Source organism: Strix uralensis, chromosome 3, assembly GCF_047716275.1.
Source record: "Strix uralensis isolate ZFMK-TIS-50842 chromosome 3, bStrUra1, whole genome shotgun sequence".
NCBI classification, from domain to species: domain Eukaryota; kingdom Metazoa; phylum Chordata; class Aves; order Strigiformes; family Strigidae; genus Strix; species Strix uralensis.
In genome coordinates, this window is record NC_133974.1 from 34,418,721 (window position 1) to 34,438,114 (window position 19,394).

The 19,394-nt window shown below is 35.2% G+C and overlaps 1 protein-coding gene across 31 annotated transcripts in view; it reads left to right on the top strand.

The window, feature by feature from the left end:
- Nucleotides 1-19,394, top strand: part of RIMS1 (regulating synaptic membrane exocytosis 1) — a 353,684-nt gene that overhangs the window by 226,161 nt on the left and 108,129 nt on the right. For 8 of the 31 annotated variants that reach the window (XM_074861864.1, XM_074861847.1, XM_074861851.1 and 5 more), the window contains exons 16-19: nucleotides 1,042-1,198; nucleotides 2,405-2,530; nucleotides 6,582-6,644; nucleotides 9,780-9,869. The exons of 1 other annotated variant lie outside the window; for it this stretch is intronic. In XM_074861864.1, the coding sequence (XP_074717965.1) occupies nucleotides 1,042-1,198; nucleotides 2,405-2,530; nucleotides 6,582-6,644; nucleotides 9,780-9,869 (436 nt within the window). Of the gene's footprint in view, nucleotides 1-1,041; nucleotides 1,199-2,404; nucleotides 2,531-6,581; nucleotides 6,645-8,788; nucleotides 8,867-9,206; nucleotides 9,321-9,779; nucleotides 9,870-15,277; nucleotides 15,362-19,394 lie in introns of all 31 variants that reach the window. 22 more of the 31 variants (XM_074861865.1, XM_074861848.1, XM_074861868.1 and 19 more) reach the window with 6 other exon arrangements.

Consider the following 19,394-nt stretch of genomic DNA (forward strand, 5'->3'; position numbering starts at 1 on the left):
GCATGGAAAGATTTCTGATAGAGGCTGGTTTTTTAGCTGAACAAAATAACACGTTACAGGAACTTAATGCTAGACAAATTCAGAGAAGCAGCAGAATTATTATTTTGGAATCAAAATGGTAATTTGTGAAGTTATTAAGGGATGACTTAAGGGATGACCCTTTCTGTCATTAAGGGATTTTCTGTCAAGGGATTCTGAATGTCTAGAAGTGAGCAACTGAAGTCCAAGCAAATCTGCTTAGGCTCTTTTGGAAAGACAACAGGCACCTTTTGAAAGCCATTCATCTTACTGATTTTCATTGTCTCTCTTGGGATGGGATTCAAAGGCAAACAGTGTGCTACATGGAATAAGACACAGGAGTATCAATGCTTTAAAATGTACTAACATTCTTCTATTTTGGTTTTTTCTTTTTTTTTTTAATCCTGTGTAAAAATGAACTATGAAAAACTGCAGCTCATTCATAGTATTCAGAAAAAATGTTCTGCTGAGTATGCAACACCCAATATTGTAAACAATATACTCTTAACTGCTCATAATTTTTGAAAAGTAGGTGTCTTTGGCCAAGTTCAGTAGGAGAACATCTTTGTATTTAACTGAAACAAGAGTCAGAAGGATGTTTATGTATGAGCAGTCCTGGATGTGTCTGTGCTGTCATACACAAGCATGCCTTCTCCATTTGTTAGATGAGGTAAACCTACATTGCTTGGATTCCTTTCAAATATTTGCTACTGTATGACAGTTTTGAAATACAAGTTACTCTGGGTACTCTTCCCCAAGTCAGAAAACTGTTTCAGTTCTCTCTTCTACAGCTTTCTGTACATAATGACAGTAATCTCAGTTTGTCACTGTACATGTAGACATTTGAAGGTAATGCTAGTAATTTATCCTGGCTGCATGATACATCGAGGTGTACAACAGCTGAATGATGACTTGAAACTTGTGTAAGTGTTTAGATGCGTGTTCCTGGAAGAACTAACCATCTGAATTCTTTCCAAACCCAGACTTTTATTCTCTAATTTCCTTTTGTTGCCCTCTTGCCAGTAGGTTATAGATCTAGTACTAGAGAAGGTAAATCTACAACGCTAACTGTGCCAGAACAGCAAAGAACAACACATCATCGTTCACGATCTGTATCTCCTCACCGTGGCGACGATCAGGGCAGGACCCGTTCACGTTTACCAAATGTGCCATTACAGAGGTAGGCATGACAAGTTAGTGAACACTGAGTGGTTTCAAGTTTGTGTAATCTGTCATCAAGTTTTCTCTTGTTCAGCAATTTTTCACAATTTTAAAACTTTCTTTGTATCTGAATTTAATAGTGTAGTATTTGAACTTGATGTATGCTTTTATTAATCATTCAAAAGCATTCATGGAATGAATTGTAACTTTGTAAGACTTACCTCTTCTTACTGATATTTTCTCTGTGATTCATCATCTGTGTACCATAACTAATATGTAGGTTTGGAAGTGTTTTTTTCAGTCAGTGGCTGAATCTTCTATGAAGTCACTTAAGTACATTTGTGGGATAATAAATAGTGGCATGTGCAAGTTATATAGTAAGTATGAATTGAGCTAATTTTGAAGTTAGAGCAAGCTGAAAATACCAATTGTATTTATAATGGGACATTTTTAACGGAAGAGGTAAGAAATACTTTACAGAATCAGATAGTGATTTATAAATGTCCATTTTCTGCATTTACTGCTTTTAATAGATAATCTATTAATAGGAGAATCCTTTCAGAGCTTTTAATTTGCATGCTTTATGCTTTTTTTGAATAGTGCCATGCAGACTGTTTAAGCACAGAACTTGACCAACTTTATTTTGCTTGTTTTATTGTGCAAGGCAATAAGCTTCTCTTGAAACCTGTCACAGAACCCTAAAAATCAGCCAGGTTTTTTTTCCGCCAATTTCTAGGAATCTTTGTTCTTGAATTACTGCAAGAGCTTGAAGTGTTGCACTAGCAACATTATTGCCCACTAGTAGTTTTAACTAGTGGTAGTTTACTGAAAATCTACCCTTCTTAGATGAATTTTGTGTTCAAAATTCTGTGCTACAGTACTGTCCTTATCCATCATTTCCATGTTTTGTTTTTTTGGAGTTCCATCACTGGTCATTTAATACCAGACATCTGTGATGTTTCAGAATGGTGGTATATTCTGGAAAACCAGCTTCCATCAGTGTACACAGAAAGAGGCATGTACTTCTAAATACGGTAGAAATGGCTGCTTTCTATACTTAGACTTATACTTAGTTTTTTTTAATCTTAGGATCCAATATTTTTTTAGAAGTCATATATTAACATTTTAATGATTAAAAACTTCCCTCAACAAACTTGTAGTGTAATCCATTAAATTGTGTTATTTATGATGAAACAAGGTTATCATAGATATTTCTGCCTTTCAGGAGTTTAGATGAAATTCATCAAATGAGAAGATCACGTTCTCCAACTAGACACCATGATGCCTCCAGAACTCCAGTTGATTACAGATCCAGAGACATGGATAGTCAGTATTTGTCTGATCAAGAAAGGTACATCGTCAGCCTGAACTTGGAAAAAAGTTTAGAAATGTTTTTGTTGGTTTGCCTAATTTTCAAGTGTTCAGTAGAAACACGACTGATAGTAATGGGGAAGGGAGAGAAATCATCCTAACTGACAAATCTAGTGTCATGGTTAAATTATCCGTACCTCTTTTTTAGTAAAACTGTTCACTGGGTTGACAGTAATAGCAGGTGTCTAGAATAATGGTTCTTGGGTGTTTGTCCTAGAGTATTCTGCTGTTTGTTTCATGAATTAAGCCCAGAGTTTTTTCCTAGAAAACCATAAATCTACATGTATGCCCTAGCTATTCTTTTAACTCAGAGTTTGCCTGTTTCATCAGCTAGCAAAATACCAGACATTCATTCCTACTAGTTGGGAGTTGCATATGCTGTGATTTGCATTCCTGTGCTTACAGATTTTGGACATCTATATATACAGTCTCGCAGCAGCTTACGTAACATTCTGGTGAACTTGGTACAGTACCCAAGCATAGCAAGGATAGTTGCAGTGCTTGTAATTAGCAAAAATCTCCAATCTTACATGCGTGACATGTACACATCTCTCACTGAAATACATGCAGTGGCTACACTCCTCAGAGAATGGTTGGTCTCTCCTAATAGGCATTGTCTTCAGGCATCTAGGAATAGATTCTAATAAAATGGAAGAAAACGAGAATTTCTGTTTTATAGCTGAAAAAAAGTTTAAAAGGTTTTTCAGTTCAGTATTTGGGAAACAATGATGACAGTCACACAGACTATCAATGTTTGTGAGTTTGTTTACTTTGAAAAAAATCATATAGCTAAACTATAATGGCAAACTTTACCATTCGTATAAGATCAATTGTCCTAGTAATGTCTTTGGATTTTTACTTTTTTTTTTTTTTTTTTAGTAAGTTACTCTTTTTTATGAGTAAGCATGATAAAACCTTTCCAAGTGATCCAGTAAATTCAATTCAGAACATACCTTTCATAGTAATGTGAAAATGTGTAAAGAATAAACCATAAAAATCTCTGGAACTCTTTGTCCAGTTTTGAAGCAACATAGAAATTGAATAACATGTTTTTTGCAGTTAAACTAGTTCAGTTTTGTATACAATCTTGCCTGTTTTGCCTTTTTAATGTGATAACATACATATGGAAATTAATGAGCTATTTGGAACATTTTAAAATTCAACTTTATAGACAAAAAGTATGTACAGAATTGTATATGTTGGATTGTTTTACTGAATTTCCTTTCAGAGGTGGTTTGAAATGCTTTTTAAATCTAGTAGTCAGATTCATTGTTAAGCTAATTCAAGCAATTTCCACTTGTTGCAAATGTTTCTTGATATTATTTATTATAAGTAGTGATATATTCAAAAGATTCCTGAAAGTATTTATTGAATAGATGACTTATTCAGCAGATCTGAAGAGGAATAGATATTAAAAAGCAGCTTTTGTTAGTAGAAAAAAATATAGACAGTTCACTGTCTAGAAAATTTTCTTCCAGTAAAGCCTCAAACCATGATATAAATGATGATACAGGCATGGGGTATGCTTGGAGAGCAGGGCTTGCTTTGAGGCTTTCTTGGAGGCCATCAGACTAGAGCCACAGCAGTAATGGGCTACTGGAGTTGTTCAGAGGACTAAGACACAGTTTCAGTTCTTTTCAATGTTCAGAAAACACTCTTCAGAAGTTTAAAGGTCAGATGTAAAGTGTGTGACTTCTTTGCAGGATTTAAAGATGGGTCCATGTACTTATTTTCCTTGAGTAATAATCTTGTCTGCAGTGGTCTCCTTTTTCGTGTTTTCCTTTTCATCTTTCACCCAGATTTCTTCAGTTGTGGAGACTGTTTAACTCTTGCAGGTTTCACTGTCTTTCGGTACATAAGAGCAGCATCATAGGGAAGATCAAAACCAACTTTTGTTGAGGAAGATTCTCTATCACATCCAAGGATTTAAAAAAAAAATATTTATTCAGTATTATGTATTAGTATCAATAGTAGTATAAGTATTATGTGTTGTTCATTTACTGAACCCTTCATCTAAACAAGTACAGTCATGTAGATACCTAACATAAACTTGGTTTGAAAGGTGAGTAATTACCCGATAGTTACATGGCAGAAATTACAGTTGCTGATTACTTCTGGTCATTTTCTCAATGATCTGTTGTCGGTCCCAAATTAATATTGAATATTCTGAATAGATTTTTGTAAAAATAGTTATTATAGTCTCTTACTAAAGCAACTGGTGTGATAAATTTCCAGTGGAACTGATTTGCCCACTTTACCTTTTTTATATATATTTAAATACATACATGCACGTGTGTGTGTGTATGCATATGTGAATATATTAGGAAAAGCTTTTTATTAGAAAATATAGCTAAGCAGTATACTTTGGTCTGAATTTAGGGTCATCATCCAATTTTCAAGGGCACGGCCCTTTTCATGTTTTTTAGTGTTTCTTTTATTCCTAAATAAAATCTGTTAGTGTGAATACTAAAATACTCACATTAGAAAACACTTGTTTTAGCATAATAATCTTTATTTCAAATGTCTCCAAACCAGACTTAATTTATTATATAACTGTGAGTATCTTCTTATATTATTGGTAATCTGCTGTGATGGATTCTTTTGCTTTGCTTTTTTAACTTGAAGATTTCATGGTGGATTTGCTATTTTGTATCCCTTTTCTGGATAAATTTTATATTAGTTTGCCATGGGACAATTACAATAGATACTCTTTGGCTTAGCAAAGGTAAATATTAATGAAGTACCCTATGATTTAATGTGGGCTTCACATCTACTTTGCAACTCTTAAGAAAATGGTAACTTTTTCCCTAAAATGCGCATTTATTTGTAATTCTGTCAGTCTTTTGAGCTTATGAATGAAAATTTTGATTAAAAAACCCCAAACAATTCAGTTCAACTTTAATACATTTTGTTGCATCAAAATCAGGCTAGTGGTTCCAGATGCAAAGTTAATGACTCACAAGCCATTATTTCTAGCTGTCCAGTTTAGAATTTTAGATAAATATTACCTATACTACATCAATTAAATGGGTCATTTTATAATGGCATGAAGCACAAAACACATTGAACAACTACTGCACTTTATCTGTTTTGTAATCTTTTCTCTCTTTGTCGCCATAGAACTTCATATGATTCTCTGCTGCTTTTAAAATTACATGTTTCCATGAAGTTTAGCTTTAATTTCATATTTATGATAATTAGGAGGTTTGGAGCTTGGTCTTTCTGATTGTGTTGAAGTGCATAAAACTACAAGATTAATTCAAGGGATGTTTCATATCACAGTCATATTTACCATAGGCATAAATATGTATTAATTTTACCATCTTGCTGGCTGTAGCATGTATTTGGTTACAGTAAATGAAAAAATGAATAATTTTCTCAATTGGAAACAATAAGAAACAAAAAGTCTGATGGCTGATGAGCAATTTTTTTGTTTCTTTAGGATTGCATTACAAAATATTGTTGAGAGCTATGAGTCAGAATTTGTATTGGTTGAAACATAGTATTTCCTGTGAACATACATTTTTGTTTTTCCCAAAAGGGTGGCTGATTACTCTTCCAATAAACCAATCTGCAGTAAATTAGTAGCAAACCCTCCCAGCTTTTTCATGTATGTTTTTGTGGCTTAGGAAGAAAAAAAGAATCAAACAATAGGCATAATTCTTTTTTTTTTAAGGTATTGCTTGATTAATTAGATGATGAGAAAGGAAGTTATTAGAGAAATGTAGGTGGTTTATGGATTCCTTTTGTGATGAAGAGCTCTGAAACAGTACTTATGAATTTTGAAATGAGAAATTCCACAAAATTAGGTGCCACGCTAATAGGAATTTGTTGAAAATATAGTTATCACAGGCATTTTTTGGCTCATATCCTTTGAGAAGTGCAGTCTGGGTTTGAACATTATCAGACTATCTGAGTGGAAGCTGCTTGTTTCTTTTTATGTTTTCATTTGCGTATCATTGGCATAACTCATGTCATCTAATGCTTCATAATTATATCTGTTTCACTCACCACCCATCCTGTCTGTGCAGTGAGCTTCTTATGCTGCCCAGAGCAAAACGAGGAAGAAGTGCAGAGTGCCTACATACCATCAGGTAAATACAGGAATCCGGTAATGATGAACACATCTGGTTAGTTGTCTATACTTTGTGTGCCCGACTTTTTTCCATAGTGGTATTTAGTTCCAGTAAGTAAAGAACTTCCTAGTACATTGTGATCCAGGTGTCAGCTGTTCTTTTTTGTTCTTTTTAATTCAGATTGAGATGTGTATATGTTTGTGAACTTCAGTAGTAAGGATTAAAGCAGTTGAAGACATTCTGATTTTGCAATTGTATTTTGTGGTAGATTTTCTGTCTAGTCACAGAAGTCCTGACCTCCCAGTGCATGACAGTGTTGTTACAATTTCAAACATTCCTTTTTAGTTGTTTTTATGTTTTCTTTTATTTGCATTTTTATGTTTATATGACAGCCATTCACAAGCCAACAGTCTTTACTTATGACACCTAATCTCATGCTGATTTTCGTCACTTGTAGAGGATAAAACAGTGATTAATGAGGGCTTACTGGGAACCCCAGATTTGAGGGGTCTTGTATTACTTGTTTTTTCATCTATAAATTGTGCTATAAATTAGATCCAGACATAAGCTTTGTAGTTTGGGCTCATCTTCAATCTTCATTAATCTCTCGTTCCAAAGCTTGGAGCTCCCTATCTCAACTCTTCGCAATGTGAAACTAAACGGGACTGAAATATCTTTATCTAACAAATCTAATTCTCCCCCCCCCCCCTTTTTTTTTCCACCACATCTGTTAACCTTGTTAAAAATACGTGTCAGATTGTGTAGAAAATCTTCCACTTAGGATCAGTAAACATGTGGGTTGAAGTAGTTAACTATTCAACTACTTCAACCAAGTCGGTAAACATTTTTCTGTTTGGGATCTGGGTGTTGCTAAATTTTACATCAGTGCTACGTGTTTTAAACCGTCAAACTTTTAAAACCATGTCGTCTAATGTACTTATTCATTTACTTGGTGTAGGATTTTCCCCTAGAGAGTAGGGTTTTTTAAATATGCCTTGGGTTGCTCTAATTCTCTTCATCAAATTTAAAACAGCATCAAGTTGCTGTGATAGGGTTCTGTTATAAGACACAGTAGTATAAAGGTAAAATAATAAGAAACTTTCAAAAAAATCTCTGCATCAGTGAAGCTGTTAAATTAAAATTTAAGTGTTTATAATCAGAGTTTTGTTCTCATCATTCAGCTAAAAAAGCTTTTTCCTCAACATTTTAAGTTTTAAAGTTTAATAATTTATTTCACTCCCTTTTATGTCCATTTATTGTCATATAATAGCAATCTTTCCTGCCTCCTTCCCATGGCCTTTCTCTTTCTACTGCATTTTCTATTGCTTCACCCCCCTCCTTGCCCACAGCTCTGTGGTTTTTCCTTTTCTTCTTAAAGATTATAGTTTTCATTAAATGGCCATGATTCCCATTCAGCAGCCTCTGTCTGCCATGGAATATCTCCCTTGTAATTTGGGCAGAGCTGGATAATAAAGAAAACATTTTCTGTTCTAAAATCTCATGTACTTTAAGTGATGATATTAGACAGTTGTAACATCTCAGAGTGTTGCTGTGCTGGCTGATGAAGTAGATCTCCTAGGGTTTTTAATTATCTTATTACTAATAATTTTTAATTACTGCTAGATTTTAAAGCTGATACACCACACCCAAAAGACTTCCACATTCAAAAATACCAGATGCTAATACATCTATAGTTAAGTTTGTGATACGATGTATCACTGTTTTAGCAAGCTTTTTGTGCTTAGATACTGAGGAGGTTAAAGTCTCTGTAGGTCTAAGTAAGGCATCGCTAGGAGAAATAAAGAGCAAGTTTAATATCAACCTAATCCTTTACAACAGCTTGTATATTTTAATTAAAAATCTCTGTAAATGAAAATTAGTTTACTTTCATTATAAGGAAGAAAATCTGAGCTGTACTAGTATTGGCATGAGTTTATGGACTGTATTAACAAAAGTGTAAATACAAAAATTTATCCCCCAGATAGCTGTCACAGTAGCTGAAAAAAACGTGTATTGGAAAATCCACTCATACAGCTGTTAAATGTAGTAAAATATTATGCATTTATTTTACATTCTGGTCAGTCTTGGCTTACTTTTACCTGTCTTTTTATTTCTGGCATGTTTTTGTGTTCTGTTTTCTTTTCTGTTTCACCACATTCAAGAAGTTCTGTTAGGCACTATAAAACATTACCACCCAAGATGCCTTTACTAGAAAATGGTACTCATTGGAACCTATACAGGTAAGAGGTGTTTCAAGTCCCCTTTAAGTAGTTAGCTCCTTCTTAAAAAAATAAATAGTCTTGCCTTATTAAATAAAAAAAAAAAAAGTTTCACACAGTTTTAATAATTGAGAGATAAAGGATATAATCCTAAAATAACTTATAATATAACTGTTTAAATTAACCCCTACATTACAAAAAAACCCCAAACCAAACTACTTTGTATTAGGTAGTGTTGTCTCCACTGTTAAAATTATACGTTGCATGTTTTTCTTTTGTTACATTCTTTTGTTTATGTATAAGATTTTTGTTACATGTCAAATTTATTTTCATTTTGTTTAAATAATTTTAATTTACAAAGCTCAACTCTTCCTGCATGTGCTAAGACCAAATCCGTGATTAGACAGGATATTTCACTCCTTCGTGATTGCCTTAATTCACGAATACCGAAATTTGGAGATGATCTACTGGTTAGGTAAGAAACTGAGGATTAATGCCCCCTCCTGTTTGGTATCTAATATGGATTTTCGGCATAAATGAGCTTCACTGTAAAGTGATTTCACATAATATATAGTGTATCACATCCTTTTATGTTGGCTTAAGATTTACTGGTGTTTAATAAGGATTTACATTTATTATTTGATATTTCTCATTCCACTTTCCTACAAGTGGATGTTGTTCTGTCATTCAGTTTTAAACATTTCAACAATCTTAGCAAAATTTTCTAGCAGTCTTGTGTTTGCTTTTATTTTCTAAACAAATCTTGGCACTGTCATCCAGTCAGCTCTTTTGCGTTTTCCTTAATTAAATCATTGTGATTCTACATTTTCTGTAAAGAGAACATTATTTTATGAGTTAATATCTAACATTGTATTCCTTTCTTTGTTTTCTTTTTCTTTCTCTTCTACCATTGGATGCAATGCACTGGCACTAGTGAACTACAGCCCTCCCTTGACAGGGCTAGGAGTGCTAGTACCAACTGCTTGAGACCAGATACTAGTTTGCATTCACCAGAACGAGAAAGGTATAAAATAAAAACTTACGAATTTCTTGTCATCTGTGCTGGTGATCTTTATCAGTTTTGTTTTTCTTCATATGAGTACTCTACATTCTTCTACATTCATGTCTGCTTTGGTGTTTGTAGACATTTTTGCTCCTATAATCATGTATGTCATGTAAATTGTGTGTTGGAGTTTATAACCGCTTCTGGCTTCTTTCCTTGTTTTAGTTCAAGCTGATGTCATTGTTTACAAAAGTCCTCAGTATGCTGATAATAGCATTGCAGTGTTAAGTATTTTGACAAAGTTAATCTTCATCATCATTTGCTAAATAGTATTACATTTGTTTCTTGCCTGTTCTGTGGACTGCTAATAAGGCAGTGACATAATTTGTAAATTATGACAAAACTCTCATATTTCAAACCAGAACTGTAGTTTGTATAGTGGTGTATTTTCTACAAAACAACGAATATTCATTGCTTTCTTAATCTAATCTGCTGCATCTGCTTTTGCAATTACAAGGCAAATCACTGCATTGAGTTTTTTTCACTCTGTTGCATTATACTAAGGCTCACATAAGTTGCGAAATATTGTTGTGTCACATACATTGTGCAGGCATTTTATGGATGCTTTCTGAATTTTTAATACTACAAGAGCTTGGTTGAAAATCTTAGGTGAACAAAATACTACTGGTGTGTTTGACAGATGGGATTGTTCCACAAGGGAATTTTTCATCACCACCTGTGTTTCTGGCTAAGAAATATGCCATTTTAGAGTGAGATTTTAGCTTCACTAAAGGCAATAATACGCTCTTATTGAGTGGGAATATGATGGAATTACAATTTCATCTGTGCAATACATATTCAACTAGTGTTGCAGTTAATAATGCCAGGTTGCTTTGTCAGTCAACCCACAGTGTGGTGGTTATAACACTTGCATCATTTTCATTATTGTGGGAAAGGACCTGTGAAGAAGGGCAATAACAACCTACTTTCTCTTTGAGATAAGGTTTCTCCTAAGTTTTTTGTGTAATTTCCCTTTCCCTCCTCCCCACTTTCCGCTGCTTCTTGATTGGAACTTTGCTCTTGTCAAGTTTTGCCTTTGTTGCAGAGGAGTGACTAATGTTCTGCTCGGATTAGTTCATTCCTTTTTAAGATTGAGCTCAAGATATCATAGATAATATATGCATGGATATTAAAAAACAAAAAATAAGGCCAGTCAGAATGAAATACAGGATATCATTTTAGATTTTTTAAAAAAATATGGTAGCATCGTGTTAATAACTAAGTGTGTAGATATCTACAGATATATTCATCTACAAGCAGCTATTTAGTATAACAACATATGGATGTGAGCAATGTTTTGTACTTTGATTTCAAGATGCCACCCATCAAGTTGAACATTCAATGGAACTAACACAATTGTAAACTATCTAGCTAAAATATTATGCTCAAAACTACACCTGTCACTGATGTTAACTAGTTGTATTATGTCTTTATAATTCATGTCCAGCAACCTCTGTCCAACAGGCACTGCACAGAATCTGCAGCATTTTTCATGAGCTCCTTGTAAAGAAAGCATTTAGTCTGTGTTAATGGCCTCTACTGCTAGTAAACACATGGTTTTGCCAAATCATCTGTGGGCCCGATACACAAAAATTTTCCATCACCATGAAACTTTTACTTCTTTGCTTTTAGAAGTCCTAAATAGGCGCTTTTGACTTGGGATCCTTAGTGGTGGTGCAGAAAGCTCTTTTTTAGGAAATTCATATTCCAATTTTCCATGATGGTTTTGTTGAAAATAATGAGATCTCTGTGGCTCTGACAGAGGATTTAGGACATACTTTTTTTTTTCTTCCAATATAGATAATATTTTTCTAATACAGCCCAATTTTTGGAGGAAAATGTTATATTAAATGTGTAAAAACCACTAAACTAATCTTTTTGTTTTGGGGGGGAGCTAATTTTAGAAAATTTAATTCTCCACTGCTGAATGTATCTGCTTATACTTTAATGTGAGGTTAGTGATCATTTGCATGTAATGATAGAGGAGTCTTTAGTTTGAAAAACACAGAATTAAAGCCAAGGTATGTAGAAAGCATTTTGTTTCTGTGCTGGACAAGATGAGAATAAGGGACTTAAAATACAATAAGATAGGTTCATCTTAAACAGTAGGAAAGCTTTTTTGAAAGCAAGTATAATGAAACACTGTAGTAGACAATATAGAAAAGGTTGTCTTGACTTCATTATTGGCGACTGTCTAAGAAGAGATTAGACAAACATGTCAGATGTAGAGTTGGTCCTGCTTGTAGCAAAGGGAAACACTATACGGTTTTGTGGAGTCCAATCTATACAGCACCACTTTATTACCATTATATTTGAGGGACCTGTGTTGAAGGTATTGTTAGCTGGTTTTGTGGTGTTTCCTCTCCCCCCCAAATGGAATTGTAGATTTTATTTAAAAGTTTAGATTTTTAGTCCTCAAAATATAGACTTCTACATGTGGTGTTGTACATTTTCTTCAAGAAAATTATGAGTATACCCACCTATGGAAAATGATTTCTGCTTATTCCTCCCAAACTTTTGTCTCAGAGCGTATAAATTAGATTGTATTTGAGATCAAGAGTTAAAATGTCCACTCAAGCTTTTTTTAACAAAATGATATTGGCTGTGTGTGACTGACGGACAGTAGAGCCCTATTTTTCTGTGTCAATGATTTGTTGGAATTGGTTTTGATCCTTAAACTCTATACGATGTCATTCATGTCATTTGGAATTGTCAAGAGTACTGGGTTTTAAGATGCTGCTTTACCAGTAAAAGTCATTTTGTTGACCCACACAAACCAGCAGAAAAATACTTTCAGCAGTATGTATGAATTAGGGATATATAAGTGTTGTTGGTTGCACTAATACTAAAACAAAATAATAGAAAAGACATTCCTTTTCTCATGCTATAAACTTCGTAATTTGAGCAAGGAAAATCCTTATAACTTAACTGGCAAGCTGAATTGCCCTGACACAGGCCTGCCAAAGTTTTTTGGTAAATTGAATGGTTTGGTGCAGAACTTAATCCTTCATATATTTCTCTTTGGCACAGTATATACTAGGATACTTAAAAATATCCAGCCCCTACTAATACATTTATATAGTTGCCCCATGCCTGCCTTTATTTTTTCTCTCTTTTTTCGCCTCTCCTATTTATTCCAAGCTGGATTTTTTTCAAAATTATTGTGTTGTTCAAGTTCTTGTGATGATCTGCAAGGCATATGTTAGTTTATAATGTAATCATAAATATTGTCTAATGCCATTGAAAATGTTTTTGCTGCTACTACTTCCTTTAGTATGATTTTTTATTGTCCTTTTCACCATCACTCAAAACTTCTGCTTTTTTTCCTTGTAAATTGGGTACCATTTCTTTAGAACAGAGAAATTTGTTTGCAACCCCCAGCCTCCAGTCAGGAAAGCATATAGCCATGAGATTTAAGTGCAGTATCTGTACTGGTTCAACAATGGTGTCTCATCATAATAACATCTTCCCCAGATTGATTTAAGATTGTAGCCAGTGATAGTTACTTTATAATACCTAGTGTGGCTTTTATTTACCTTCAAAGTTTCTTTGTTGCAAGCAATTGTATATATTGGCAGATAGCACAAGAGCAGTTGTACAAATTAGTACTGCCTGTCTGCTTTGGCCCTGAGAGGTTGGTTAGTGGGAATCAGAGCAAATGAAACCGAGGGGTACAGCCTGGGGATTAGTTCATGTACAACAGGGTCAGCATAGCTGCAAAATGCAGCCCAGAAGATGTGTTCTGACATACTTTGCTGCAGTAGGAATCAGAACATTTCAAAGATCTTCAGGGTGTTTGCGCTCAGCTGGTCAGTACCACCTAAACCAGACACAAAGCTGAACAGCTACCTGTTGCCTACTCATAAATAGATAACAGGGAAGTTGGAGCTGTCACTTGATCCATTTAAGACCTGTCCTGATTTCATGTTGATTTTTCTAATGTTTTTTAGTAAGTCTAAAATATTAGGCGTTTATATTGCATGCCTTTAACAGTTATGTTGAATATCACCGTTTACTTTTAAAATAATGTACAGAAAAAAGCTGTTTGCATTAGGTATGCAAGGTACTGTGTTTCCAGTTCTTTTCATCCATGTGAAGGAATAGGTTATTGCATGTTTGTCTGCATTGTACTGTGGCTCATGTTCATTCAATATTCCGTGAAAGAGAGCATGTTCTCATACTGCATGACCTAGTTAATTCTATCAAATGCTGTTTAATATTTGTAGTGGATATCAGCATATTAAGGGCTTTGACTGAGTGCATTGATGCATTAACATTTTCTTTAACTCTTGCTTTGGAGACAAAAAGAAACTACTTACTAACAACCTATTTGCTCTTGAAACTTCTGAAAAATCTACCTAACTGTTCAAGTGATGCTAATCTCCTTGAAACCTTTGTTATTTGCATGTTCCATAAATCAAACCCTTTCCTTATTACATGGACTGGAAGGATGCCTCAGAAAGTGGAATGTTAGATAGTTGTGCGGAGTTTGTATAAACATTTTGCTTTTTGTAAATTAATCAGTTTATTTTGATTTTGTAAATTGTTATACATACCCTTGTAGTATTAGAATTACATAACATCCCAACAAAATAAGCAACACCAGTCTGTGGTATAGTATATATCATTCTATATTAAATGAGCTTTTTCAAGAAAAAAGTCATGTAAGATACCAGTTTTTATTTGCAATTGAGGTCCTTTTTATTAAATTTAATTATACAATATAATCTGTTGGCATGTACTGCAGGGATACAGAGAAATGAACATAAGAGGAAGCTGGCTGCACACACTTTCAGTACTTCTAAATGAAAAAAAAATACCCCAGTACTCATACACTAATATGTGTATCTGAGTTGTAGCTAGTTAATTTACCCTTAAATCTCTCATTATGTTCCAGAAAAGGGTCACTTTATGCCTTAGACTTTTTCTTGTAATTCATAGTCCTACATTTTTAATGAGAATGCATTTTTCAGTGCAAAGAGCTATGATAGATGGGCTTAGCAAAACACCAGCCAGCAGGCAACAGAAAATGACCATCATATGGTCTGTGAAAAGGTATTCAAGTTTTGAATTACAACTTTCTATGAGAATGATGGGCTTTTAGATAGTCTAGCATTGGCGAATATTTGAAAATTTAATGGTACACTGTGTAAAAGTTCTATGTCAGTCTAAATTCTGCATCTTTGTTTCTGCAGTAAGCAGCCATAAGAATAGTGTACTTGGGGATTAGAAAACTGCTAGAAAAAATAATGAAATGACACACTTTCATTACTTTTTGGGGTATTTTTCCAGTCCCAAATCCCATATATTTAATTTTATCACAGACTAAATATCCTATTTTTTTCCTGTTTTATTGAACGGGCAAACAGGGGTAGATGGTCCCCCTCCCTAGAGAGGAGACGACCTACTAGTCCCAGGATTCATATCCAGCATGCATCTCCGGAGGATGACAGGTACTAGTCAACTCCTCCCAGTTGAAAAGTGGCTTACTGCATCTTGCACTCTCAGAGGATTATAATGAAATTTAAAAGTATGCGTATGCTTAGAGAGAGACTTAAAACCTCCAGAAGCCCAAAATAAAACAGCAGCTCAGATATCATCTCTGCATTTTGTTGAACTGTTATAAAGCACCTACTAATTAATGTCTTTTCAAGTTTTCTGTTTGCCTGAATGGTCACAAGCCATGAAATAAGATGTCTAATACAGTAGAACATCATCTGTGTTAATCAGTCTGTTTTTACCTGCTTATGTAAATGTCAGTGGTGTTTTCACTGTGGTGCTTTATAATATGATAAATATTTGTTGTAGAGCCTATTCTTGTCTAGGTGGTTTTTTTTTGTTTGTTTTTTTTTTTATTATTTTTTTAACAAACTGTTCCTAAGGGGGAAAAAAACCCCACAAACTGATATGTTGGAAGTCTTGGCAACACTTGCTAGTTTATGTATGTAAAAATTGGCACTGTTGGTAAATTCTGTCCAAGTCAGAATGGTCTCCATGGAGCAGGTTTTCGTAGCAAGGTAGGTTTTGGTTAAAAACACAGTGCTTTAAATAAATTTTTATTCTGAATACCACCTATGATTAATAGAAGCACGTTTGTTTTTTTCTTGTCATGAACTTTCTACTCAAATTAGTTTGGGTATTTCATTGCTTTGGCAGTAGTAATTTTGAGGGGATTTTTTTTCTGGATAGATCTGGGGCTTTTTTAAGCAGACATTATAATTTCTATTGAGATGCAAATTCAAAATTTTCGCTTCAAGTTTTTGTGTTACAGTAAATGACAGGATACAGGTGGTTCATGTAAACAATCCATACATGTGTAAACTCTTACGAAGTTGCACTTAAAACTGTAAGACTGGTATATGGGTAAAACTCAATTACTGTAGTGCTGGTGTTTACCTTCTGCTAGAGTCTGTGCACAGGACTTATATTTGTACTGTAATTTGTCTTGTTTGCTTGATACTGGATGTATTCCACTAGTACATGTGGGAAGACTGTAAGTGTGTTTGGATAGCAATTCTTTTTCTATTTGAGTAAGACAGCATTATGAATTATAAAATTAAATTTATGAAACATTATTTCAGAATTGTGCCCCCTTACAGATACTGCATTTCTAGAAATTTTGCCAGCACATCCCTTTGATGGAACACCTATTAATAGTTTACAAATGTACTTTGTATCTTTTAAGCATTTTTAAGTAATTCTGCTTCCCATTTTTCAAGTCCATGGAAAGCCTGTCTTTGACTTCAGTAAATCACACTTGATAAAATCATCTGAAGTGATTAGAATTAAATCATAATCACATCACATATCAGTGAAATGAGGTTTTCGTCTAAATACTGCCATTCTTAATGAAGAATTGTAAGACTTTTGATGAGAGCCGAAGTTTTCTGGAGAAAGACTGAAATGGTCTAATACCTGTTAGCAAACATATTACAGTGAAACATCTGTAGGATATAGAATCTGTTACAGGAAAGATTTTGAGTCAGAGAAACAGCAGCCTAATTTTCTTAGTGAAATCAGTGCCTTGTTGTGCTTGGAAGTCTTGCAGGTAATCTGATCACCAAGTCCCAGTGATGCAGTCAGTGATGAACCTAGGAGTTTAGGCTAACCTCAGTCCTGATGGCTGGTTGCAGCCTCCCAGTTCCAGGATCTTTCTCCCAGATTAAGAAAAGTTCTGAGATCATTGGGGTCTTTGCATTGCATGCCCAATACAAATTAATAGCCCACCTTGTCTGTAGAGAGTATCGGTGAGGGAATCAAAGGTGCTTTACCTTTGTTCTCTACTCTTTGAGTTTACATTCATTCTGATGAGTTTTTTTAAATGTGCTTGTATCAATTTGATAACTGATGCAGTGGGTGTCAGGGAATGAGTGTCTGATGGATCAGCAGGAGTAACTAACTAACTGCTTATCACCACTTTCAAATCCTATTTTCACAGATTAATTGACTTTGACAGATGTCATCTTACTCTTCATTTGAGCACATTCCAGATTTATCTTACAAATTGACCCAGTCTGCATATAGGGTGCAATCAAGAAGATCTATTTCTGAATACATTTCTTAAACATGACATGCATTATTTCTGATTTTGATAATGTAAATTCAGTTTTTACAACATTGTATTTATTGATAATGATTCATAACATAAATTTTAGTAAAGGTCTTGGCAAGATTGTAGTTATGCTGGAATTCGTTCACTTGCCATATCAGAAAAAGTGACTCCTTGATGTACATTGACAAGATGAAGACATAAGTTATATGTTATTTCAGTGTTAAGAATTAACAAGTGCTTGGTTAGTATCATGCATTTCTTTAAGACATTTTAAAGAATAGGTTTTCATTTGAATTTGAGAGCTTCATTGCTGGGAGGTTTTTCATTTTTTAGATTAGAAATTAGAACTAAAAAGTCTGTCTAAAGTGAAAGACTTTCTGGAAACTGGAGAACTGCAAAATTGTGAAATTATAAGTGATAAAAACAAGGAGAATGAAAGTTGAGCATTTAATGGTAGGTGGGAATTTTGTTCAGACTGTTCTTTTTGAGATGTCTGCATAAAATTTCAGCATATAACCAAGACTGGATAAAATAAGCCTTTAAAAAAATTAATTCTCATATACTTTCAGTCAAGAGAAGTAGCTTTTGCCGGTAATCACAGAATCACAGAATCATTCAGGTTGGAAAAGACCCTTGGGATCATCAAGTCCAACCATCAGCCCTACTCCTCAAAGTTCTCCCCTACACCATATCCCCCAACATCTCATCTAAACAACCCTTAAACACATCCAGGGATGGTGACTCCACCACCTCCCTGGGCAGCCTATTCCACTGTCTGACCACTCTTTCTGTGAAAATTTTTTTCCCAATGTCCAGTCTGAACCTCCCCTGTTGCAGTTTAAAGCCATTTCCTCTTGTTCTATCACTAATGACCTGTGAGAAGAGACCAGCACCAACCTCTCTACAATGTCCTTTCAGGTAACTGTAGAGAGTGATGAGGTCTCCCCTCAGCCTTCTCCTCCTCAAACTGAACAGTCCCAGCTCCCTCAATCGCTCCTCATAGGATTTATTCTCCAGGCCCTTCACCACCTTCGTTGCCCTCCTCTGCACTCGCTCCAGCACCTCGATACCTCTCCCGTATTGAGGTGCCCAAAACTGGACACAATACTCCAGGTGTGGCCTCACCAGTGTGGAGTACAGGGGGACTGTCACCTCCCTACTTCTGGTGGTCCCACTATTTCTAGCACAAGCCAGGATGCTGTTGGCTTTCTTGACCACCTGGGCACACTGCTGGCTCATGTTCAGCTGCTTGTCAGTTAGAACCCCCAGACCCTTCTCTTCCAGACAGCTCTCCAGCCACACCTCCCCAAGCCTGTAGTGATGCATGGGGTTGTTGTGGCCCAAGTGCAGGACCTGGCACTTGGCCTTGTTGAAGCTCATCCCGTTAACGTTGGCCCACCGATCCAATCTATCCAAGTCTCTCTGTAGTGCCTCCCTATCTTCATGCAGATCGACACTCCCGCTTAACTTGATGACATCTGTGAACTTAATGATAATACACTCTATATCCTTATGAAGATCATCAATAAAGATGTTAAACAAAAATAGTCCCAACACCGAGCCCTGAGGAACACCACTTGTGACCGGCTGCCAGCTGGATTTAGCTCCATTGACCACCACTCTCTGGGACCGTCCATCCAGCCAGTGCTTGATCCATCAGACCGTTCGCTCATCCAGGCCATGGGCAGCCAGTTTTTCTATGAGAATTCTATGGGGAACTGTGTCAAATGCTTTTCGAAAATCCAGGTAGACAATATCCACAGCTTTTCCCTCGTCCAGTGTGTGCGTCTGTAAGAATGCTTGTCCAGGAGTCATCCTGAAGCCAGCTGTAGAGCAAGTACCCTTCTGGTACTTTCTCAGAGAACTTGAGGTGTGCTGTGCACTGCCAGTGCCAGACTGATTTGGCCTGGATGGTTCTTTCTCATCTTTCCAGA